General features: G+C 34.2%; 1 protein-coding gene across 1 annotated transcript in view; it reads left to right on the plus strand.

Moving 5' to 3' along the window:
• side-III (sidestep III) overlaps window positions 1–26,182 on the plus strand; it is a 738,714-nt gene that overhangs the window by 562,857 nt on the left and 149,675 nt on the right. Inside the window, 2 exon segments of the mRNA XM_073960318.1 lie at window positions 16,849–17,057; window positions 21,204–21,314. Coding sequence (XP_073816419.1) covers window positions 16,849–17,057; window positions 21,204–21,314 — 320 coding nt within the window.

The following is a 26,182-nucleotide window of genomic DNA, read 5'->3' on the forward strand; positions in this document are numbered from 1 at the left end:
AAGGCGCGATATCTTCGGAACCTTTAGTAAAAAAATCTGCTGGGAAATAGCATCAACACAACAACAAAAAATCAATGAGTGGACCTCGATTTATATTAGCTCAAAGATGTGGGCAGTGTTTTTCGCCAAGTGCGAACGGTGTGTCTTACGACACCACTTGTAGAGAAGTTTAGAGCCACCAAGTAAGTTGTCATTAAACCTGAAGCATTCTACTCTTTATATCCCTTACAAAACCACCATATAATTGCTATGCTTTATCTCCCTCTTTAATTTTTAATGGCCCTAAAAACGAATTGAGGCCCATAAAAATACCCACAAAAAGAAATTACAAACGCCTTTGCCAAGAACTCAACCTTGAACATTACAAAGACATTTCTTCCTCGTTTCCCTCCTTACTCAATAAAAATATGCCAATAAATTTAACACTTTCAGCTAATCCCCAATAATTATTGATAATTTGCAATAATGTTTTTTTATGAAGGTCATAACAAATTTTATGCCAACAAATAAAAATATGAATATTATTTTTAAGCCAGGAAGGATCATCCCCTTGTTATCTGTTAAGCAAAAAATTCTAATATCTTCTAATATTCCCTTTTGAGACAATATTTTAAAGAACAAAGAAATTATATGATTTTTATAAGCTATAAATAAAAAAAATAAATTATCACAATTTGGCAATTTTGTTTATTATCACAGCAAACCGGAGGGAGATTGAGTTATTCATCCTTTTGCTATTCGTTGCAAACGTTTGCTAGGTTGGATGACAAAGGCCAATGGCCATAATCATAAACAAAAGGGCCACAGCTATCATCGTCAAAATGAAATTTATATTTCATTTTTTTACATAAAAGCAAACAACAAAACAGCAACAGCAAGCAACAACAACACTAAAACAAATCATGGCAAATGTGTTACTAAAAAAAAAAGAAAAGAAAAAATCACCCCCTTAATCAGATGCAAGAGGCCCAACAGCCAGTCGTCAACAAGAACAACAACAACGGTGTTAATAACCAGCAATTTTTATGGGAATTCTATAAGTGGGGATGAACAAAGGTCTCGATTTTATTTTTTTGTTTTACATTTCGTTGAGTCCCTTTTTATATTTCTTTAGCGTGTTTCTCAAGTATATGCTTGACTGGTTACTTTGAATAAAGTTAATATCTGTGAAATAGTTACAAATAAAAAAGGGGTTCGGCTTTTGTTCTTTGTGCCTTCAACCGAAATAACAGACAGTATCAAATGTAATTCTCTTTTTTTGGCAATTTTTGAGTGAATACTTTGTAAATATTCTTGTTTTTCTTTATGTTATCATTTTGTAATCTTGTTTTGTGACAAAACAAAAACAAAAGAAAAGAAAATGATTGCAATGAAATAATGTCAATGTTTTTAAGTATCAAATGATGGCATTAAAGAAGAATCATGATAACCGTCTTTTGTATCCTAAAATTTAAAGCATGAATTTAAATTCTGAGAAAAAAGAAGTAAAAATGTGTCAGAGTTTTTTTTCGAAATAGATCTGAATTGATATTCAATCGATAATTTTCAATTGGGCCCTTCGCTTTTCTGATTCCTGGGATTGTACTGAGCAAAAAAGTCCAATACGGCGAAGTCCACGTTTTCTGGATATTTTGTCATTAAACAGCCGAACCATTGAGATTTTCGATCCAACACTAAGACAAAAATTGTAGCCAAGACAATAATTAAGAGCTCTCTTGTACTCTCTCAAGTCACAATCGGGAGGCGGTTAATTTTTCCTTAATTTTTTCTTTTGGAAAATATTCGCTGGAATGTAATACACAACTCTTCATAACAAGCCATTGTAGTAAAATGCCTCTATCACGTTGTTTTCAGTATATTTTTCAACAATAATGTGTTGAAATCCGAATTGCGAAATTAAACTGTTGGTGTGAAATGTGGTTGAAATACGTGTTGCAAAAGATATGCAAAATATCGCTGAAACAACATGAAGTAATCATTTTATGGTTTCAGAATTTTCTGAAGAATTGCTGAGAACTTTATTTGGAAATTTTTTGCAAAAGGTTGCTAGGTTCAACTCCAAATATTTTAGCTGATAATGACCATAATTTCAGCAATTATGTTAAATTTTCTATATTTTATCGATTTTGATACCTTAGATAGAGTTTTTCAAAAGATAAGCTCTGCTATTTTACGGCTACAATATTGCCAAAGGCAGTAAGACCAAATTTTTATCGTTTTTGAGATAAAGACCAAATAAATGCAACAAACGGTAGTTTTAGCCCAATTTACCATAAAAGCCAAACTGGATCTGACAGGACAAAACCACTAGAGTTTTTTGTAGTCTCAATATGTACTTACAAAAACAAAAATAAAACACACACTAGAAGTTGTTTGCATTTTCAGTGTTACATAGTGTAATTGAATGCTGTATTTGAAAGTGCTGTATTTTTGACCCAAAGTGTTTTTCCATAGGCAGCATAAGTTCTAATTGTTTTCCCGAACTAACCGTAATTTGACATTTGAAATTCCCAGTGGTCATAAAACTCTCCCCCAAAACTTGTCAACGTGGGTCCATATAATAGTATTTCCCGATTTGAGGTATTTTAAAAATTTTAGATACACGTTTGACCAAACCAGAGATAATTTTACGTTTGAGGTTCCTAGTAGTCACAAAACTTGTCCACCAAAGCTGAATCAACATTGGTCCATTTTTTGGAATTGGTCATTTTAAGTTTTTTAAGGATTTTAGCTACCATTTTTAACGGAACTAGCTGCAATATGCCAGTGGTCGCAAAATTTCTACCCCGAAAATTTATAACGAGTGGTTTTCTTTAGGGCTGAGGTAAGCACAGTCGCTGGTAAGCACAGTCTCCCCCAAAACTTGTCAACGTGGGTCCATATAATAGTATTTCCCGATTTGAGGTATTTTAAGAATTTTAGATACACGTTTGACCAAACCAGAGATAATTTTACATGTGAGGTTCCTAGTGGTAACAAAACTTGTCCACCAAAGCTGAATCAACATTGGTCCATTTTTTTTGGAATTGGCGATTTCAGTTTTTTAAGGATTTTAGCTACCATTTTTAACGGAACTAGCTGCAATATGCCAGTGGTCGCAAAATTTCTACCCCGAAAATTTATAACGAGTGGTTTTCTTTAGGGCTGAGGTAAGCCCAGTCGCAGCCAGAGTCGACCTAAGGCCCCACAAACCTCAAGTAAAACATGAGTGTTTACGACTTTAATCTTTATTTTACACTCTTGGTGTTTGCTAAACGAATAATATATGTGAGGAAAATGGATGCGGTATGAGTAAATAGTTGGGTTTTTTCTGTGTTGCGGTAGTTGTAGATTCGGCAGTCGTCTGTTATGGATTGGCTCCACACTACTCTCGGCTCAGGGCAATCGGGAGGCTTTCGGCTCGACAGTTGTAGGCTGTGGTGTTCTGGTTGCTGTGGGCTCGTTGGCAATCATCGTGTGTGTGACTCGGCTTGTCGTCGGCTTGTTGGCAATCTTCGGGTATGTGGCATGGCTCTGTGGCATTCGGGTTGGAGCTGAAAGCTTGCTATGAGCTGGGAGCTTGCTATGAGCTGGGAGCTTGCTAAGAGCTGTGAGCTTGCTAAGAGCTGGGAGCGTGCTAAGCGTTGAGAGCTTGCTATGAGCTGGGAGCTTGCTATGGGCTGGGAGCTTGCTATGAGCTGCATCGAATCGTGGCTAACTAGTATGGTAGACTGCGGACGAGCCACACGTCTATTCGTACTTTGTTCGGCTGATGAACGAACATTTCGGTGAATAAAACCAGAATACATGTTGGGGTAGTTATACGGAGTGAATGAGAATTATTGTGTAGCAGTGATTGTAGTTAATTACATTGCAGTCAAATTTGCCCACTATGCTAAGTCCCAATTTACATTAGGCGAGTTTACTTGCGGCAATTGTCAGTTTGTAGGTGAGAGAGGGTGCTGAGAGGCAAAGGGTTACCATATGTCTCACCTCTCTCTCTCCTACAAAATGACAATTGCCGCAAGTAAACTCGCCCAATGTAAATTGGGACTAACTGTGTAGTTATAGTTAATGGAAATGAATGCGTGTAGGAGTATGTGAAACGGTCACATTACAAATTGTCAACACAAATCCATGTTTTGTTATATCTCCCATATATCGATATCTCCCGATTTCAGGTATTTTATATATATTTAGCTACAATTTTTAACCGAACTAGCTGTAATATGCCCAGAGGCCGCAAAAATTCGGCACTAAAAATAGTCAACAAAGGTCCATGATTTGTTATAACCGATGTATGTATATGGATACCTCCGATTTCAGTTATTTTGAGGATTTTTGCTACAATTTTAGTAACAACTTTGAATTTATTCAATTTTAGATGTAATATGCCATTTAGAGTTCTCAGTGGTCGCAAAACTCCTGCACCAAAAATTGTCAACAAAGGTCCATGTTTTGGTTTAGTCCCAACACAGCGACACCTCCCGATTTTCGGTATTTTTAGGTTCATGTTTTGTTATAACCTTCATACAACGATACCTTTCGATTTTGGCTATCTTGATGATTATAGCTAAAATTTTTACCCGAATTAGCTGTAATTTGTTATTTGATGTCCCCTGCAGTCACGATATATCACCAGTAAAAATTGTCAACACACATTCATGTTCTTGTACAGCCCCCATATAGCGGTATTTTAAGGACTTTACCTAAAATTTTTAACCGTAATAGCAGCAATTTGCCATTTGAATTTCCCTGCAGTCGCGAAACTTCTCCTACCAAAATTGTCAACATAGGTCCATGTTTTAGTATAGCCACCATATAACGGTACCTTCCGATTTTCCGTATTTTGTGGATTTTAGCCACAATTTTATACCGAACTATGTAGATGTGATTTGACATTTGAGATTTCCAGTGGTCGCAAAATTTCTGCACAACAAGTAACAAAGTATCAGCCAGCTGTGCTGACGGAGATATACCCTCAGCCACTGACCAAACCAAACACAATAATTATGCCGTATGTAAAATATATTGAAAAAAGTGTCAAAACGATGCGAGAGGAGGCCATAAACTTAAATTTTTCGAATTTTTAGTGGGAGGTAGATGTGGACCGATACAGCCCATATTCCAAGTTCATACATGATTGGATGAAATAACATTATGTGCAAAGTCTGCACCAATCAGAAACTCCCTGCGAGAATTATCTTTTAGATTTGCCATTTTGGTTGGTGCCATCAGGGTTTCTTGGAACATGTAGGCCAACATCTTAGGAATTATGGACTTGCGCAAAAAAAATTTTAACGTCGTAAAGGGAGCCGCAAGGACAACTTGCTGAAAAAAATCAAGACGCTCCGAGGGGAGCTCTTAAACTTCACTTTATCCGAATTTTGTATGGGAGCTACCCGAAGGAGTGGACCGATATAGTTCATATTCCAACCTGTTACATGACTGGATGATATAATATGATGTGCAATGTCTGCACCAATCAGGAACTCCCTGCGAGAGTTATTGTGCGGATTTGCCATTTTGGTTGGTGCCGCCTGGGATTCTTGGAATTTTTCGGCCAATATCTCAGGAAATACTCGTATGGAGTTGCGCAAGAAAAAAAATGTACCGCCGCACAATGGTTCAGGAATCGATTTTCCTGGCCAAAAATCAAAATTTTGTTTTGTCAAAGATATTTAATTTCTATATGGGATTCGATAGTAAACATATTGAAACTAAGGAAACCAAAAAATTAGGTCCAAATATTGGAAGGTGTGGGCATGGCGTGCCCCTAAAGACGAGCATTTTCCAAATTTCTGGGGAAATACGTAATTTTTGCAAATTTCTGGAGAAAGACGAAGCTATTTCTCTGAAACTATAACAGCTATTGTGTTCATTGTTTTTTTGTAAGGTAGGAAGGATTGTGGCCTTTAAAATTTAGTAAATTACAGTAGCGTTTACACAACATGATCTATTTTATTTTTCCTCGGGTACTAAATTTTATGAAATTTCAAATTTAGTGGACTAGAACTTTTGTGGAACAACATGGAACAAAGTTCTGTTTCCACAGAAAGATGCCCGAAAGTCTCCTCCGTCCCGTTCCGTCCGTTTAACACTTTTTTCAATTTATTGCAATTACATGGGTAAAAATGCGTGTTTTTCTATTCTGTTTCCATATGAATTACAGTTTTTTGACACAAATTACAACTTTTTTGAGTATATGAGTTTTTATACGAGTTATATAAGTTTTATTAAAACCCAAGAAGAATTTTTGAAAAAATTTAAATTTTTTTTTTACAAATTTTTGAAAAAAAAATTTTTCGACATTTTTTCGAATTTTTCTTTTTAGTTTTTGGTAATTATTTTGTTTATTTGTTATTGTTTGACCATCTTTAATACATAGGAAGATATAAAAACCACAAAAACAATCATATTTTGATGAAAAATAGTTAAAAAACTCAAAAGTTTAACTTTGACCTTGAATTTCTCTGCAACTACCGGAACGAACTTTACCGCTTATAATTCGTCTGAAAGCTGATTGTGTTATCTGTCTAACAAAAAAAAATTATGAATATATCTCTATCCGTTCAAAAGTTACAGAATTTTGACCAGGAAAAAACGATTCTGAACCACTGTGCGCCGTAAAGGGAGTCGCAAGTACAACTTACTGAAACAAATTTCAAAACTATCCGAGAGGAACTCTTAAACTTCACTTTATCCGAATTTTATGTGGGAGGTACCCGAAGGAGTGGACCAATATAGTCCATATTCGATCTATATCTGGAAGGAATAATACCATGGGCAAAGTTTGGACCAAATCGATTGCTCCCTTCGAGATTTATCGTTCACACCATTTTACAGACAAATTTTGAACTTTTGCGGGGGAGGTACTCGAAGGAGTGGACCAATATGGACCATCTTCGAATTTAAACTAAGTTTAGACAAAATATTACGATACCCAAAATTTGGTTCGAACCGGTTGATTCGTTCGAGAGTTATCGTGCGCACCAGCCAGACAGACAGACGGACGGACATGGCCAAATTGTCTGAAACGAATTTCGTCGAAACATTCTTGGGGTCTACAACCGTTATTTCGATGAGGCACATTTTTGGTCTTATCACAGTGTATATACCCTTCCTAACCTAAAGGCTGAAGGTATAAAAAATGCAAACAAATTCAGGACCATGTTTTAATATAGCCTCTTTATAAGGATACCTCCCGATATTCGGGACTTTCAGGATTTTTGCTACATTTTTCCCAATTTGACATTTGAGATCCTCCACTAAGTATAACTGTACCATCCGATTTAAGATGTTTTTAGGAGTTTAGTTATATTTGTTTACCAAATTATCATTATCACGAAAACTTCTTCACCAAAAATTGGCAACATAGGTACGCACATTAAAGACGCGATTGAAACCATTTTTAGGTATATTTTCTGACTTAGTTTAAACAGATGAGGTATCAGTGGTAATAAAATGTCTCCACCTAAAATTGTGGACAAGAAAACTATTAATATGATTTAATTTAGTTCAGAATATTTTATGGTGGATGGTATAAAAAGTTCGACCCAGCCGAATTTAACAATTGTTGGCTTGTATTTGTATAGCTTCCTATAACGGTGTGCATCATGTATAATATTTGTAAATATTATAATTTATTTTCCCTAAATGTCTCGTACCTCAGAAAAAACATTCCTGTTAGAAGAGTACCCTAGACAATATCGCTTATGTTCTACGTACAAACTCACCACCGCACGTCTAACCACCAAACAGCGGGAGATATTTTTTTTTTAAATACAGACATCAAACGAAACGAAAAATGTCAGTAAACCTACAGAGCACAGTGTGTGTGCCACAATTACTTAGATCCCAACTCCTCCGCTTGTGGGGGTTTTCAATGCAATGCGCCGGGCCGCCACAAACCACAAATGACGACATTTTAACATTTGTGATAAGCATAAGAAATATATGCAAACAGGATATAAATTGTGTCAGCGGCAAAAATAAAATCACGCGCTCTTAACGCAAAAACCTCAAACAACATTCTTAAGAGGAAGAAGAAGAACAATATGTCGGAAAAAGGCGAATGGATAATAGCAGTAGGAGACCAAAGGAAGTTTAGTTGTGGCATTGTGTGTGAAAGTTGGGAAATGTTGTTTGTTTTTTTTTTTGCGTTAAAGAGAGATAGAGAAGAGTTTTCCACAATCTAAGTTATTACCAAGACGTTTTGAATGAACCCAAACGGAGTCAGCGACACAAACAATAAACGACATTGATGGCAAAGACAAGAATAACAATAATCACAAGGAGGACTGGATGCCTGGAATTTCGTGTAGTATGAAGGAGAGTAATATGTATAGTAGGCCTGGGAGAATAGTTTAAAAAAATAATGGTTTAAAAAATAAAATAAAATAAAATAAAATAAAATAAAATAAAATAAAATAAAATAAGATAAAACTAGGAATTGTTATTCAAGTGATTTAAAGGATCTGCGAAGTTTCTAATGAAAGTTAAAGGCCATCGAAGGTATTTATTGTTTCCACATCAATCAATTTATCAGATATTGTCCAAGCTTTAAGCCGACTACTTCCAATCTAGAAAAATCTTGTAACACCCTGCGTAGCATTATAATTTTGGCTGCAAATAAATATTACTAGGGAGTATTTTAAGTATAACCCACAATGGCAAAAGAACATCAGTAATCCTGAAAAAAAAAAAACTGATTGTCATCGTACATTGTTCGCTGACATTAGCGAAGTAACAATAAAAAGCTTTAAGAAAAACAAATGCGACAAGATTTTTATATTCTTGTCTACAAAAATCTTTCAAAGACAAAGTTTGTTACAATGCCAACAAACGAAAATGCTAAAGTGAAGAGTGCTGTGGATAGTTTGGAAGAAATTACTTGTGCAAAGAGAATCTTTTATTTAGCTTCTGTCTGTTAGATATGGCATAAAAAATGGTAAGGTCACGTGACATGCAAAATATTCGTTTTGATCGTCAATGACAGTAGTGGCGACATCAGTGGAACGAGCAGCAACAGCAGCAGCACTTAGTTGACAATGGGGACCAGACAAAAAGGCCTGATTGGCAAATCGCAAGTCATTTTGTTAGCATATTTTCCCTTTTTGCTCTTGTCTGTTCCATGTCTTCGTTTAGCTTGACTAAGAAAAAGAAGAAGGAAAAAACCCCAAATGCATTGAAGTTGAAGATTATTTGCTATTATTCGCTCATTAATAATTCTTTATCAGTTTGTAATGTGTTTCCATTTTTTGCATCTCACTGAGACCTCAGCACCATCGTTACATTAAACAAAACGTATTCCACACAAATCGTTGAAAGAAAAATTCTGTAAAAATACGTCAGTCCGTACATGCTACATACAGAGGATGGGTAATGTCCTTGAAATATTGTCGTTAGTGAAAAAGATTGTTTTTTGGGAGGCAGGGGTTGATAATGGTTTCCTTTTTTCGAAACATACCAGCCATCAAAGTTAACCTCCAGCTGAGGGTAAAATTAATATTATTTTCTGAATTTTTTTTTTCTTGTACCTTACTCAAGCTGTTTTTCTTTGTTAATGTTACAGTTTTCTTGTATTCGTAAGGTAAAAAGTGAGGGCAATATTTTCTTTACTGTATCATCTTTTTTTATATTGGTAACATTTTTTTGATATTTTTTCATTATTTGTTCCTTTTTTTTATTATGAACAAATGGTTTGATAATGTTTCCTGCTGTTTGCCAAATGTACCATTCGTGTACGTCTATTTCTTTCAATGTCTCGTCATCACTGTCAAATGTTTATTAAAAAAAGGAACGAAAAATGTATTATTTTTTAAGCGTTTCTTCGTACGTCAATTTTGCAGACTTAGTAGGTGGAGTAGCGAAATTGAATGTGTAAGTTAAAGAAAAAAATATTTTTTGTTATTTTATTAAAGAGTGAAAACAACAAGATGGGGTGTATTTCTGGCCTTAAATGATGAAATCATTCGATGTTACGAACATCCATGCTGAACACATAATAAGCCCATAATCATTCGAAACAATTGGCTGAAAATTTTATAAAAAAATATTATTTAAAAAATCTAAGTGTTTTAACATTACAACAATGAATATTTATCAGAGATGATTTTAGGATATATTATGTACGGAAACCACAAACACAATTATTGCTCTGCAAGACTCTACTATTTTTAAATTTTGAAAATAAATAAATAAATAAATAAATAAATAAATCTAATATATAAAAGGCAATGTGTGTATGTTAGTATGTTTGTTTGTTTGTATGTTTGTATGTTCCGAATAGAATCAAAAACGGCTGAATAGATTTTCTTGAAAATTTCAGATAATGTACTGGGAACACCGGCGGTGAAAATAGGCTATATATTTTTTTGAATGGTCGTCGCGGAAGTGAAATATCGTGGTCATCCCAAATTATTCAAAAATGTATTATTTCAGATAATATACCTAATTTTAGCAAGCGTGACTACAAAACCTCTATAACACTGGCTTCAATATGTGGGATAACGCGGTCAACGCCATATTTTAGAGTTCAGTAAAATCCCGATAACTTGAAATGTCACTATATAGAAATTCCGTAAAATCGATTGGGAAATCTTATGAAATTTTGTATGTGGAGTTTTTAGGTCTGAGAAAAGGTCGTAATCTATTTTTTTATCTCGCTAAGTATAGTGACCGGTATAGTGAAATATCGCGGTCATCCCAAAAATTTCAAAAGCTGTTTTTATACGGCTAAGAGTAGCCCCCACAATGTTTTTAAGAAAATCTGAAATATTTGATATTTTTTAACGTATTGTTTACAGATTGTTTTCCCTGAATGATCGCGGTCATCACAAAGTTTTCAAAAATGTATTATTTCAATTAATTTACATAATTTTAGTAAGCGTGACACAAAAATGATATAAACACTATAAATGATAAAGTGGGATATCGCGGTCGTGAGCTATTTGAATACGGCTAAGTGTAGTGACCGGAGGTTCTCCTTCAATTTTTTTTTTAAAATCTGAAGTCCCTGATATTTTTGAACGTATTGTTTACAGATTGTTTGCAATACTACTGTAATTACTGTCTTGACCCTGAATGGTCTTCGCGGAAATGAAATACCGCGAAAAGTGAAATATCGCGGCCATCACAAAATTTGCAAACATTTATTATATCAGATAATATACATAATTTTGTAAGCGTGCCTATAAAACGCTATAAACGCTGAACACTAAACAATAAGTGGGATAGCGCGATAAACTCCACATTTTGGAATACAGTAAAATCCCGATAACTTGAGATGACACTAGATCGAAATTCCAGAAAGATCGATTGAAAATCAGACAAAGTTATTGATATACAATACAATATCCTCATTGGAATCAGAATACCGCGATCGTGTTCGATTTTTGAAAATATTATAATTACGGATAAAATCTCAAAATGTGGGAAGTGAAACTTCATAAGCATTGATTTCAATCCTTGGAATAGCTAGATAAAGATACATTTTTTAAATACAACAAAATCTCGATAATAACAACTACAATTTATAGAAGTCATTTTTTTATGAATTATATAAATGTTGCCATACATATCCCGAAGGAACATACATTTCGCTGAGGGGTATTTTACCACTATTGCATATAGAGCGCGAAGAAAAAAGGCGTTACGTTCGATCGGGCTGAATGAGGTTAAATCCACCAAAAATAACGAAAACCAGGCGCCACCGTTCTATGGGAGCTATATCAAAACGAGGACTATACTGAAGATTCTCTGCAAGACTGTTTACGACCCCCAACAGCGGCAATATCTCTGAACTATCGAAAATCGGGAGGTACTGTTTTATGGGAGCTATATCAAAACGTGAACCTATAACTGTTACATACCGAGCGCAAATGAAAAGGCGTGTCTTTCGGTCGATCCGAATATTTATGCTCTCCTCTTTAAAATATATTAAAACCAGATTTCAGCCATTTCGGTGTGATAATGATGTGAAATCCTCAAAAATAGCGAAAATCAGCCGGTACCGTTCTGTGAGAGCTATATCTGCAGTAATAATTACGACCCCAACCGAGACCAACAATCCAATATATAGCAATGTTAATTGACGTGCACCGACCATTATATGTGAGTCACAAAGTGCTTTAAACTGTCGATTTATGATGAAGGGTATAATAAAAGAGATTTTATATCATAAATTTGGGGGATACCATTACATGAAATTTATGTCAAAACATTGATTTATATTATGAAGTTTCTATAGGGATGCCTAATTATGGCTGTATCAATACTGGATAGATAACTAAAGTTTACACGGAGAGCCCAAACAACGGGCCAGCAACGCGGACCGGGTCAGCTAGTAAATAAATAAATAAATAAATAAATAAATAAATAAAATAAAATAAAATAAAATAAAATAAAATAAAATAAAATAAAATAAAATAAAATAAAATAAAATAAAATAAAATAAAATAAAATAAAATAAAATAAAATAAAATAAAATAAAATAAAATAAAATAAAATAATATAAAATAAAATAAAATAAAATAAAATAAAATAAAATAAAATAAAATAAAATAAAATAAAATAAAATAAAATAAAATAAAATAAAATAAAATAAAATAAAATAAAATAAAATAAAATAAAATAAAATAAAATAAAATAAAATAAAATAAAATAAAATAAAATAAAATAAAATAAAATAAAATAAAATAAAATAAAATAAAATAAAATAAAATAAAATAAAATAAAATAAAATAAAATAAAATAAAATAAAATAAAATAAAATAAAATAAAATAAAATAAAATAAAATAAAATAAAATAAAATAAAATAAAATAAAATAAAAAAAAATAAAATAAAATAAAATAAAATAAAATAAAATAAAATAATAAATAAATAATAAAAAAATAAAATAATTTCTCGTTGGAGAAATAAATAAAATAAAATAAAATAAAAAAATAAAATAAAATAAAATAAAATAAAAAAAAATAAAATAAAATAATAAATAAATAATAAAAAAATAAAATAATTTCTCGTTGGAGTTGCGACCGGCTTTCGCTATTAGTTATGTAGCTCATCAGACATATCGGCTGGGGCAATGGCTTCTCTTGCAATGTTTCTAAACTGCGAATATTGTAATTAAGAGACTAAACTTGACATCGGACGTTGATTTTTCAAATTTAATGTGTTTTTTTGCGGTGATGAGTTTTTTCCCATTCAACCTGCTGGGCTTCCACGACAAATGCTTTTTAGCGCAGCCTTCGGAAGTTATGAGTTTGGCGTTGAACACTTACACGTCGTAATAACATTTTTCATATGTTTTGGTGGATGGAAAAATCTTCGATCATTCAGCTCAACTCGAACAAAAATTAATAGTAAATTATCTTCGCCCTAAGAGGCAAAATTTCGAAGACATTGTTTTTTATTTTCTTAATTCTTCATTCATTAGTTAAAGCCTTATTGAGAGCGAAAGCCGCTTGGGTTAGTCCAGCAGCAAACGTTCTTAAATGAAAATATCTTAAATGACTGTTGAGCACGATAACTTACGAACTGAATATGTTTCCGAAACGTTTCTTCCAAATGTACGTCCAAGATGGACTGTATCGGACAACAACTTATTGAACTTCCCTCACAAAATTTAAAATTTTTCAGTATAAGATCTCTTCGAAATTGTTTCGAAATATTTACCAAACTTACTTCTTGTGCTCCGGATTATGATGATATAATTTATTTCATGGACAAGTGCCCACTAGGGTTATGACTTTTTTACAACCTCGTATCCCTGTATGATATTTTGATGATTAATTATAAAAAAGCTCCCTACCAAAAGCTTTCAAGGTTTTTGATTTTCAAAACTATTGAAAATTTTTTGAAGTCACGGTAAGCAGATACTTAACTGAAAACAAGGCATAGGGCCATACGACATAACTAAAATGGCATAACCGTTTGTTTCTCACTAATTTTATCATCGTATTATTGCATATATATCATTTTATATTAGATATAATTTTATTCCATATATCATAAAACTTAAAAGTGGTTTGTGCGGGACCTTTTTCAATATTTAAATGGAATAAAAGTTATTTTAGTCATTAATAGGCAAAAAGTCATTCTTTCCTGCAAAAGGAAATAATTTTTTGAGAAAAAATTGTTTTTCATTTCATAGCATTTTTTCAATTTTTTTTTTCAAAGTGATTTGTGCGGAACCTTTTTTATAATAAACTGGAATGAATGTTAGTTTAGGCATTAATAGGCAAAAGTTCATCCATTCTCAATACAGGAAACCATTTTTGAGAAAAAATGTCAAAAAGTCATAACCCTAGTGCCCACGTTTCTCGTCGTAATGACGCAGAGCCCTAAAAAAATCGACGATGACCAACCCAGCGAAATTTGAAGGAAGGGGTTCCAAGCGATGACTTGATTTCATGGCATCTTTTGCATTGGTTCAAACGAAGTCGTGAAAGATCCGATCTTTTCATTAGCATTTGAACCCATTCCATCGATCCAATAGAGATGAATTTTGTGTTTTTATTTACACACATTTTTCTTAATATATAAGATTAATTGTTTACAATAGGCTTGATATTGTCGGAGAGTCAAAATCACAATCAACGTTGTTAAAACTCTTGTCGTAATGATTATGTCATTGCAAACGGTTAGTGAAAATGACATGCCAAAGCATTGGTGGAAATGGCATGCCAAAGCATTGGAGAAAATGACCTTTCAAAGCATTGGTGTAAGTGACATGCTTTGGATCCAAAAATGAACAGCATCTTTTGGAATCCACGCTCATATAAAATTCATCGATGAAGATGCTAAAAAGATGACATGCCAGATCACATCCACCCATGATTGAATGGCATCTTTGGCATCAAACATTTTGCTGGGAATTAAAATGGGTGGAATGACTCTCAAAATAAAATCCAGTTTCTAGATGGACTATGTCGGTCCATTACTTCAGGTACCTGCTCCCCAAAAGTTCAATGCTTTTACTATATTCTAATGTACGGCCATTTCTCTGATGACGTTGTCATTGTAATCGTGACTAACACTTCCTGAGACATGGGCTTGGAAATGTTACATACACCTCTCGCACAAACATTTTTAGTAACGACTCCTACTATTTAATATTTTTTGTTTTTTTGTTTTTGTACGGAATTAAATTTTATTTGGCATTCGTTGTTAGTGGTCGGAAAAGTTTTTGACGACATTTTATCCTTCCCATATAAGACCAAATGATATGGACTGTTTTTATAATCTCTTTGAAGTATAATTAATAAGTCCCGGTAGAAGTTCTTCAAGTTTCTTTGTTTTTCACTCTTTTTCTTTAAGATATGTATTCCCACTTTATCACTTCCATTCTCCGTTTAATTTGTTGTTTGCTTATTTCTTTCATCACTAAGACCAGCAGTATCTTTTTGTGTGTTTGTTCTCTTGTGATAAATGTCAGCAATTAAGTTTTGTATTTGTCGTCCTTGTCCTTCAAAGTTTTTGGTTTTGGCTAGTGGCACATTTCCGTTTCATAAGTTTCTTTTGCTATTTTACTTACACTGCGCTCCCACCGGAAGGTTAACTTAACGTTTTGTGGTTTATTGTTAATTAGCAAAAATATCTTTTCAACAAAACTGCCAAACTAGGTAGCGGGTTAAATTCGGTGTGATGATAGCAGTTGGAAAGCTAAAAGCAAATGTTGTCAAGGGTTTACTGCAGCAGTAGCCGCAGTTACTGTTGATATAAAAGTCATTTCCTCTTTGGCTCTTAAAAAAGAAAAGAAAAAATTAGGATAAGAGAACTATAAGGATAAGAAAATATAAGTAAAGGAAATAAGATATAAAACCATAAGAGGACACTTAATGGCATTGGAGGATATTTAAGGTATATATTGTTGGTCAAATTATGTCACTCGCGGTTAACTTCAATAAACCATACATTTTTAAACAAAAAATAATTGCAAAAATAATTAAAAACCTTCTTAAATGGATAAAGTCCTCCTCCCTAGTAGATAACACCTGGTAAAATGTTCTTCATGCCAATCATAAAAATAATTCTGTTTAATGTTACGCTTGAATTCTTTGAACAATTTCAATATCAAGAAAAAAAACAACAAATTAAATAAAAAAGAAATAAATCCCAACATCAGTCTATGCCATCAAACACCAACACATATCCAGCCAAACACTTACAAGAACACACATTGCCAACTGCATTATGTGTTTCAACTCTTGTTCTTTTTGTTTCATTGCTGTTTTTTTTTTTCTATCATGTCAGAAAATGAAATAATTTAATTCACTTTTCACTTGTCAGTCAAGTCGACTGTAACAGTTTAATTCACAACAACAGCAACATTGAATTTATCCATGTGATGGAAATAATGTTGTAGGCTATATGAACACTCACTCACACACACACAGATGCACAATGAGCCAAGGCAAAAACCTTGTCCATAACAAACAAAGGAACAAACAATGTACAGCAACACATCAACATCAGAAAAAAAACCAACACAAAATAACAATAAAAACAATTTGACAATTATTCCGACAGCAAAAGTATATTGTGGTCAATACAACAAAAATAAAAAACAACTGAATGCAGAAAAAAAATTAACTGAACATATAAAAAACTTGCCTCCAACATTATTAAACAACTTAATTATTTTGTTGCAGGCATTTATGTTCAAACGCTTTCAGATGTTACATATTGTTGTTAATTTTGTAAAGAAAAAACAATCAAAAAATATGTGTATGCATATACGCAGTTATATACATATGTATATGTGTATGTATGTATGATTATTCATTTGTATGTTCGTTATTAATTATCATTAAATTGCCAATTTCCTGTATTAAAACATTTCTGTTTTCTTTGTTTTTACTTCCAGTTTTGACGTGCGGGGGAGACCGTTTGAAAAGGCTCTGTATTGGTCTGATACCAACTCATTTGGTCCACGTGCCTATTTTGTCACAACCACCCAACCTGCCAAACTACAAGTTGACAATATCCAATTGGATGATGAGGGTGTGTATAGATGTCGTGTGGACTTCCAGAATTCTCCTACTCGTAATCATAGAATTAATTTAACGGTTATTGGTAAGTATCGAGCTCATGTTTTCCCTTTTTTGAGAACTATTTAAAAGCTTTTTTTTCAAAATTTTACCACATATCGAAATTAAATAACACTATGTTTGAAACTGAGGTATCAAAATCAAAAGTCATAAATACATTTTTTGTTGTTGTTGATTAATTGCTAAAATTAATTAACTAAGGTATTCTCATACAACAGCTTAAGGTCTTCTAATTGAAGAGCCTCCGGTCTTCCCATAGAAGAGCCTCAGTTGTTCTCATAGAAGAGCTTAGAAGAGTTTAAGCCCCTCTCATAGAAGGGCTTAAGGTCTTCTCATAGAATAGCTTAAGGTCTTCTCATAGAAGATCTTAAGGTCTTCTTATAGAAGAACTTAAGGTCTTCTCATAGAAGAACTTAAGGTCTTCTCATAGAAGAACTTAAGGTCTTCTGATAGAAAGCTTAAGGTCTTCTCATAGAAGAGCTTAAGGAGTTCTCATAGAAGAGCTTAAGGAGTTCTCATAGAAAAGTTTAAGGTCTTCTCATAGAAGAGCTTAAGGTCTTCTCATAGAAGAGCTTAAGGTCTTCACATAGAAGAGCTTAAGCTCTTCTCATAGAAGAGTTAATGTCTTCCAATAGAAGAGTTTAAAGTATTCTCATAGAAGAGCTGAAGTTCTTCTCATGGAAGAGCTTAAGGTCTTTTCATAGAAGAGGTTAAGGTCTTCTCATAGAAGACCTTAAGGACTTCTCATAGGAGAGCTTGAGGACTTCTCATAGAAGAGCTTAAGGTCTTCTCATAGAGGAGCTAAAGGTCTTCTCATAGAAGAGCTTAAGGTCTTATCATAGAGGAGCTAAAGGTCTTCTCATAGAAGAGCTTAAGGTCTTATCATAGAGGAGCTAAAGGTCTTATCATAGAAGAGCTTAAGGACTTCTTATAGAAGAGCTTTAGATCTTCTCATAGAAGAGCTTAAGATCTTCTCTTAGAAGAGCTTAAGGTCTTCTCATAGAAGAGCTTAAGGTCTTCTCATGGAAGAGCTTAAGATCTTCTCGTAGAAGAGCTTAAGGTCTTCTCGTAGAAGAGCTTCAGGCCTTCTCATAGAAAAGCTTAAAGTCTTCTCGTAGAAGAGCTTCAGGTCTTCTCATAGAAGAGCTTAAGGTTTTCTCATAGAAGAGCTTAAGGTCTTCTGTGAGAAGAGTTTAAGGTCTTCTGTGAGAAGAGCTTGAGGTCTCCTCATAGAACAGCTTAAAGTCTTCTCATAGAAGAGCTTAAGGTCTTCTCATAGATTAGTTTAAAGTCTTCTCTTAGAAGAGCTTAAAAACTTCTCATAGAAGAGCCTCAGGTCTTCCCATAGAAGAGCCTCAGGAATTCCCATAGAATAGTTTAAGGTATTCTCACAGAAGGGCCTCAGGTCGTCCCATAGAAGGACCTCAGGATTTCCCACGGATTAGTTTAAGGTCTTCTCACAGAAGAGCTTAAAAACTTCTCATAGATGAGCCTCATGTCTTCCCATAGAAGAGCCTCAGGACTTCACATAGAATAGTTTAAGGTATTCTCACAGAAGGGCCTCAGGTCTTCCCATAGAAGAGCTTAAGGTCTTCTCATAGAAGAGCTTAAGGTGTTCTCATAGAAGAGCTTAATGTGTTCTCATAGAAGAGCTTAAGGCGTTCTCATAGAAGAGCTTAATGTGTTCTCATAGAAGATCTTAAAGTCTTCTCATAGAAGAGCTTAAGGTCTTCTCATAGAAGAGCTTAAGATCTTCTCGTAGAAGAGCTTAAGGTCTTCTCATAGAAGAGCTTAAGATCTTCTCGTAGAAGAGCTTAAGGTCTTCTCGTAGAAGAGCTTCAGGCCTTCTCATAGAAAAGCTTAAAGTCTTCTCGTAGAAGAGCTTCAGGTCTTCTCATAGAAGAGCTTAAGGTTTTCTCATAGAAGAGCTTAAGGTCTTCTGTGAGAAGAGTTTAAGGTCTTCTGTGAGAAGAGCTTGAGGTCTCCTCATAGAACAGCATAAAGTCTTCTCATAGAAGAGCTTAAGGTCTTCTCATAGATTAGTTTAAGGTCTTCTCTTAGAAGAGCTTAAAAACTTCTCATAGAAGAGCCTCAGGTCTTCCCATAGAAGAGCCTCAGGAATTCCCATAGAATAGTTTAAGGTATTCTCACAGAAGAGCCTCAGGTCTTCCCATATAAGGGCCTCAGGACTTCCCACGGATTAGTTTAAGGTCTTCTCACAGAAGAGCTTAAAAACTTCTCATAGATGAGCCTCAGGTCTTCCCACAGAAGAGCCTCAGGACTTCCCATAGAATAGTTTAAAGACTTCTCATAGAAGAGCTTAAATTCTTCTCATAGAAGAGCTTAAGGTCTTCTCATAGAAGAGCTTCTATTCCCATAGAAGAGCCTCAGGTCCTCTATACAAGAGTTTAAGGTATTCTCATAGAAGAGCTTATGGTATTCTCATAGAAGAGTTTAAGGTATTTTCATATAAGAACCTCACGTCCTCCCATAGAAGAAGCTCAGGTTTTCTCATAGAAGAGCATAAGAACTTCGCATAGAAGAGCTTAAGGACTTCTCATAGAAGAGCTTAAGGTCTTCTCATAGAGGAGCTAAAGGTCTTCTCGTAGAAGAGCTTAAGGTCTTCTCATAGAGGAGCTAAAGGTCTTCTCATAGAAGAGCTTAAGGACTTCTTATAGAATAGCTTTAGGTCTTCTCATAGAAGAGCTTTAGGTCTTCTCATGGAAGAGCTTAAAGTCTTCTCTTGGAAGAGCTTAAGGTCTTCTCATAGACGAGCTTAAGGTCTTCTCATGGAAGAGCTTAACGTCTTCTCATAGAAGAGCTTAAGGTCTTCTCATAGAAGAGCTTAAGGTCTTCTCATAGAAGAGCTTAAGGTCTTCTCATAGAAGAGCTTAAGGTCTTCTCATAGAAGAGCTTAAGGTCTTCTCATAGAAGAGCTTAATGTCTTTTCATAGAAGAGCTTAAGGTCTTCTCATAGAAGAGCTTAAGGCGTTCTCGTAGAAGAGCTTCATGTGTTCTCATAGAAGAGCTTAAGGCGTTCTCATAGAAGAGCTTAATGTGTTCTCATAGAAGATCTTAAAGTCTTCTCATAGAAAAGCTTAAGGTCTTCTCATATAAGAGCTTAAGGTCTTCTCATAGAAAAGCTTAAGGTCTTCTCATAGAAGAGCTTAAGGTATTCTCATATAAGAGCTTAAGGTCTTCTCATAGAAGAGCTTAAGGTCTTCTCATATAAGAGCTTAAGGTCTTCTCATAGAAGAGCTTAAGGTCTTCGCATAGAAAAGCTTAAGGTCTTCGCATAGAAGAGCTTAAAGTCTTCGCATAGAAGAGCTTAAGGTCTTCGCATAGAAGAGCTTAAGGTCTGCGCATAGAAGGTCTTCTCATGGAAGAATTTAAGGTCTTCTTATAGAATAGCTTAAGGTCTTCTAATGGAAGAGCTCCAGGTCTTTTCATAGAAGAGCTTAAGGCCTTCTCTTAGAAGAGCTTATTCTTATCGGAGACTTTTTTAAAGACATTCAGGGTACACATTCCATACACAAGCTCGGCATCAGGTTCTGCATCACATTCTTTGCGTAGTCATGGAAGATAAGCTCCACGTGTTAACTAAATTAGCAAAGACCGAGTACATCTTCCGCCACTTCACTTAGAGGCGTAAAATTATTTTTTTAGTTTAAGTTAGATCCTAAAAATGCGTAGTTCACGCTGGAACCCTGGTGCTATTCTCGATTGTCCGTCTGCCTGTCTGCTGTATCAAGCGGATCAACCGATTCCACCCAAAATTTGGCCTTCGTCATTTTCTATTCAAATATTAGATGAAGTTTGTCGCTATAATGATGGGCGCGATAATTCTAGAATGGAGTTACGGATTAGGTATTTGCACTTCTACCAGATATATTTTTATCAGGTTCGAATAAAAAAATGCGGCTCCAAGTTACCTTGATGAAAGAAATCGCTAAAAGAATCCATAATATAATTATTGGGAACATTAGTTTTTATCAGCACGTAAGACGTTGTTATGACATTGAATATTTCAAATATAATTTTTTAAGCCCTATTTCTTAAATTTGTCTTTAAATATATTAAAAATTATTTAATACAACCCTTAACATTCAACTGGATTTTCATAAACTAAAAATAAAAAAAATATTTTTTTTTTTATTTTATTCTTTTGCAGTTCCTCCACATCAAATACTGGTATACGATGCTTCAGGTCGTGATGTGGCCGGTGCAGTAGGTCCACTCTTTGAAGGCGATAACATTGTGTTGACATGTGAAGTGCGTGGCGGTAAGTTAACATGACATGTTAAAACGTTAACAAAATATTGTAAAAAGTTTGCAACTGCGTGTGGTAACAACCCGAAAAAAACTCAACAACAACAACAAAACGAAAACTGTAGTGTCACGATAGCAAAACAAAACAAAACTTACATTACTCCGACAAGAGAAATAAACCAAAACGCAAAAAAAAATGATATACCTTATGTCGCCCCGAACCCAACCCAACTCACAAACCGCAAAAGAAAATTTACTCTACCCTTTGGAAGTTTCGAAATGCAGTGTTTTTCACTGATTTGACCTGTAGACATATGCGGTGTCGTAAATCTTTTAACAACTCCCCAAAGATGTGTACATGTTTATGTGTGGTCAAAAAGAAAGAAAACTACAAACATACATATGTGTGGACGTACGAATATCGTTCTCAAAATATAAAGATGAAAAAATTATATATTGAAAAATTACTGCAACTTGGCAAACAACTTGGCTGGCAAAATACATATTGCATGCAATGACGCTGGAGACAGTGGGAGAAGGCCTTCGCATAAAGTGCCAAGACCAAGTGAGCAGATCCACACGATATTCATAGAGTGTAGGTATGAGTGTGTGTGTATTTGTCTGCCATTGCCAACTACCCGGGCTGAAGATGATTTTGTTTGCCGCCTGTGCATTGGGTGCCATAAATCATAATTCTTCTGACAACATTTCAGGGACTCTGTGTTGCGTTGCCAGCGGTGTCTGTGCATAATAAGCTTTAAAATTTTATTGCAACACATGGAATTAATATGAATGATTTTTTTCTTTTTGTTGTTGTTTTTATTTTTTCTTTTGTCTTTGATGTTCAAAATTTTGTTTTAAATTTAGTAAAATGCAAATAATGTTTTGAAATTTCAAGGTCTTTCTTTGTGTGTACTACACTGAACACTCTGTGTATTGTAATGGGCAATGCGGCGTATGAAAACGTTCTGCAGGACTGTGTTACGCATACGTCTTAGTGTTCACAAATTATGAAAATGCGAATAAGCTGGTAAAGGTTCTCAAAGAAGAACACAAAACCCGATCAACTCTACATTTTTTGACGGCACACTGTATTTTCTCGATTTTTTTTTTTAATGTGATAAGTAGACATCGGATTTTGCATATTTTTATTTTTAATAATAAAGGTACGAACCAAAATTCGTTTCGAAGGAAACTGAATTCAATAACATGGTCATATTTTGTATTTTTGTTGCATATTTGCATATGCACCCAATATGCTAAAAATATGCCGAATATGCAACAAACATGAAAACAGATTTCGGCCGAACATCGTCAAAATCATCACAAAAATTTCTAAATTTAGATTGTTGGCCGTATAACGTGGATTTTTTAGCAGATTATTATCTTATTAAGACCCTTACCACAGTGTGGTGTAGGGTATAAAAGTATGTTTATATGTATATTGTAATACCATTTTTTTATTATTAAACTATGCAAAAACATAAAATTTGTTAAATTGTCAAATATGTTATGTGAAATTCAACATTTTCATTGCATAAATTTGTTGCATTGGGCAGGTTTTAACTCAAAGGGAAAAAATTGTTATCGGATTTTTTTATGCGGCTCCCCTGATTCGTTCAGTTTGGTAAGATTTTAAGATTGTCAAAGTCTGAGCACAATTGAAATATGTTAGCGCCTGCCACTGGGGCCTCGATAGTAGAAAATCTCGATTTTTGGCTAGTTTCGATATCTCTAGAATGGCTAAAACTATTTGCCCGTATTATGCATTAAATTAAAGGCCGTTCTGTTCTGTTTCTTCCTGAACAACAAAATACGTATGTATTACTGAATTCGAGATAATAAAGCCAATGTCCCTGATGCAAGTGAAAAAGGAAAGCCGAAGATTCGAACCCACACAACCACCACTATGTGACATGTTTTGCCTTTGGTAGATGCTCATCAGATATATCGGTTGTGGAATGGCAAATGCAATTGTGTTTTTACAAAGATGGATATTCATTGTATGGCTTCTAGGAATTTCGGGAGTTGTTCTTTTGTTAGTTTGGTTTGAATATTTCAGGAGAAACTTCCATCTTCTTCTGCTTGCTTGCTAAGATAGACTAAGGATTAAGATACCACATATGACATAGCAGAGCGAGGAGTTGAGCTCATCACAGATTAAAACCAGCCTAATGCTACAAATTAAGACAAAGAAAATATTGACTTTTACATAAAACAATTGATATTTGATCAAATTTTATATTTTTGCATAGTATAATCACAAAAAAAAACGGTATTACAATACCAGATTTTTTCCCCTACACCACACTGCCGTAAAAGGTCTCAAAAACATAATAATCTGCTAAAAAATCTACGTTAAATGCCCAACATTCTTAATTTTAAACACTTTGAAAAAATTTTGATGATTTTTCCAACTTTAATTGAAAAATTTACGACTTTTATGACGATTTTCGACCAAAAATTGTTCGCATATTTTGCATATTCTGCACATTTTTTGCATATTCTGCATATTTTTTGCATATTTTTGTACCCTACACCACTATGTGGAAAGGGTATTATAAGTTTGTTTTGGTAAAAATGCATGTAACACCGCGAAATATTCGTTGGAGACCCCCAACGTGGTATACCAATCTTCATATCTCGAAGAGATAAAGCGATTTTGAGATGTGTGTCCGTCCGTCCGTCCGTCTGTCCATTATAAATTGTAATCAAACTCCAGGCCGCAATTATGGACCGATCGTCATGAAATTGTGCATGGAGGTCGGGTTCAGACCAGAATAGACACCTATTCTTATTGGTGATGATCGTGAAATATATAGAGGGTAAAATGGATCAAAAACATAATTTTTATCCTATTTTGTAGCTCCTCTGTAGGTCGCAATAATAGCTCGATAGCCTCAAAATTTAAAATAAGGTAAGGGTATATGACGAAGAAGAAGTCTGCAATTTAAGATGATGATCAGAGGGTTAAATGGACCATAACTTTTGTGTGAAAATTGTGAAAATTTTTAATATACAGCTTATATCTTTATTCTTGGAAGACATATTCGGGGTAAGCAATCTATACTTGGAAAAGAAATTTTGGCCTTTCTATTGATGCGAAGTGTGTTGGTGTACATGATAAGATAACAGAGTTACATCTTTATATATCCAATTATTTGTTTGTAGTGTAATAATAAACACGTTAGGGGTCGCAATCTTAACTCAATAGTAAGACTTTAGGTCGTAGAAGATGCTTACAATTTTGGATGATGATCTGATATTATTTAGCGGGTGAAATGGAACATTACTTTGTATGAAAAATATAAACATTTTATAGTTGTTCCATATTTTAATTCCTGGAGGGCATATACCGCCAAAGTAGACTACATATGAAAAACGAACGACTGACCTTTCCACTGATACAAATTGCAATAATGAGTTTGGTAGATAACGGGTCTACTGCCTAATATAAAATGGGTTTTCTGTAGAGAACAACATGTTGCTCCCATGCTATAAATTGTATCTATCATGACAGAGAAATTCCCAGTTTGTGCATTATTGCAAATTACGTGGAGCCCAAGCGTATTAATTGTCCAATTGGATTTTTATACATATCGCACCTGTTCAACAAAAGGGTAGTAACTAAAAATTTTAACTTTTTATTAAGACAATGAATTACCCTTCCCACTGTACAAATCTGTCATTACTTTGTCTATTCTTTCGTCAAAAAATACTGATATTCCACTTTTCATGTCTTCATCGCCACCTTTTTTCAAAATGTAAACGGTGTCGCTACCGTAAACGTTTTTTTTAATATAAATTTTGGTGAATATGAAGGCATCCGCTAACCTCCTCTTGGCGTATAGTTCTGGGATTTATACATACAAAAATTTACCGCCAAGTCCAAACGGCTTACACTAAGACACCACTTGTAGAGAAGTTTTTCATGGCTGAAATACTCAGAAAATGCCGTCAACATTACTAAGGGGTATTTTGCCATCGTTGATCGATTCCGCGGCCAGGTAACTTCAAATTTTTAACGGTGGGAAAATACCCCTCAGTAATGTTGCCGACATTTTCTGATATTTCAGTCATGTAAAACTTCTCTACAAGTGGTGGCTTAGGGCACATCGTTCGCACTCGGCGATAAACTGTTTAGTCCCCATATCAGGAAATATGAATCGGAGTGCACTCATTGATATGAGAGAAGTCCCAAATGTTGAAAAATTTACCCTTAAAACGCCTAGATCCAAAATTTAAGTCCAATCGGATAAGAAATAAAAAAACATGCAAAAATCCGATGATTAGTGATAAGTAGAGGTATCCCCTTAAGAAATTAAAGAACAATCAAACCAGAATAGGGTTCCGAAAATTTATAATACCACAAAGCGACAATTTTGTAGAACCTTCACTTTTTATACCCTTCATTATAGTTTGTTTTTCCGTTTGTAACGCATTCAGGTAATCATACACTTCCGATGGTCTGCTATGAAACAAAAGACCTTTTCTTAGACTACTATTATCTTCTATCCCTCAGATGGTCTTCTATAGAATAGAAGACCACTACAACAATTTTAACCGAACTAACTGTAATTTAACATTTTTTGTTCCCATTGCACAGTGGATCCACTTGTATGGAGAAAGTGGCCAAAAATATTTAGAGTGTAAAAATCAAGTCACTGCACACTGGTCCGAAATCCAATTTTTGTGGCCAAAACTATTTGTACGCTCCTTTTTAGTAATATTTAGTTTCACAAAATATTAATTCAGAATTATTTTCACCCTGAATTTCCAAAAAACCATTAAAATATATTAAACAGGGCCTATGTTTATCATTTTTGGTGCGAAGGGTTCATATCTTTTAAGAAATCAAAATACAAAATTACAGCTAAATCG

This window comes from Musca autumnalis, unplaced genomic scaffold, assembly GCF_047663935.1.
Source record: "Musca autumnalis isolate F117 unplaced genomic scaffold, ASM4766393v1 scaffold_1, whole genome shotgun sequence".
Taxonomy (NCBI): domain Eukaryota; kingdom Metazoa; phylum Arthropoda; class Insecta; order Diptera; family Muscidae; genus Musca; species Musca autumnalis.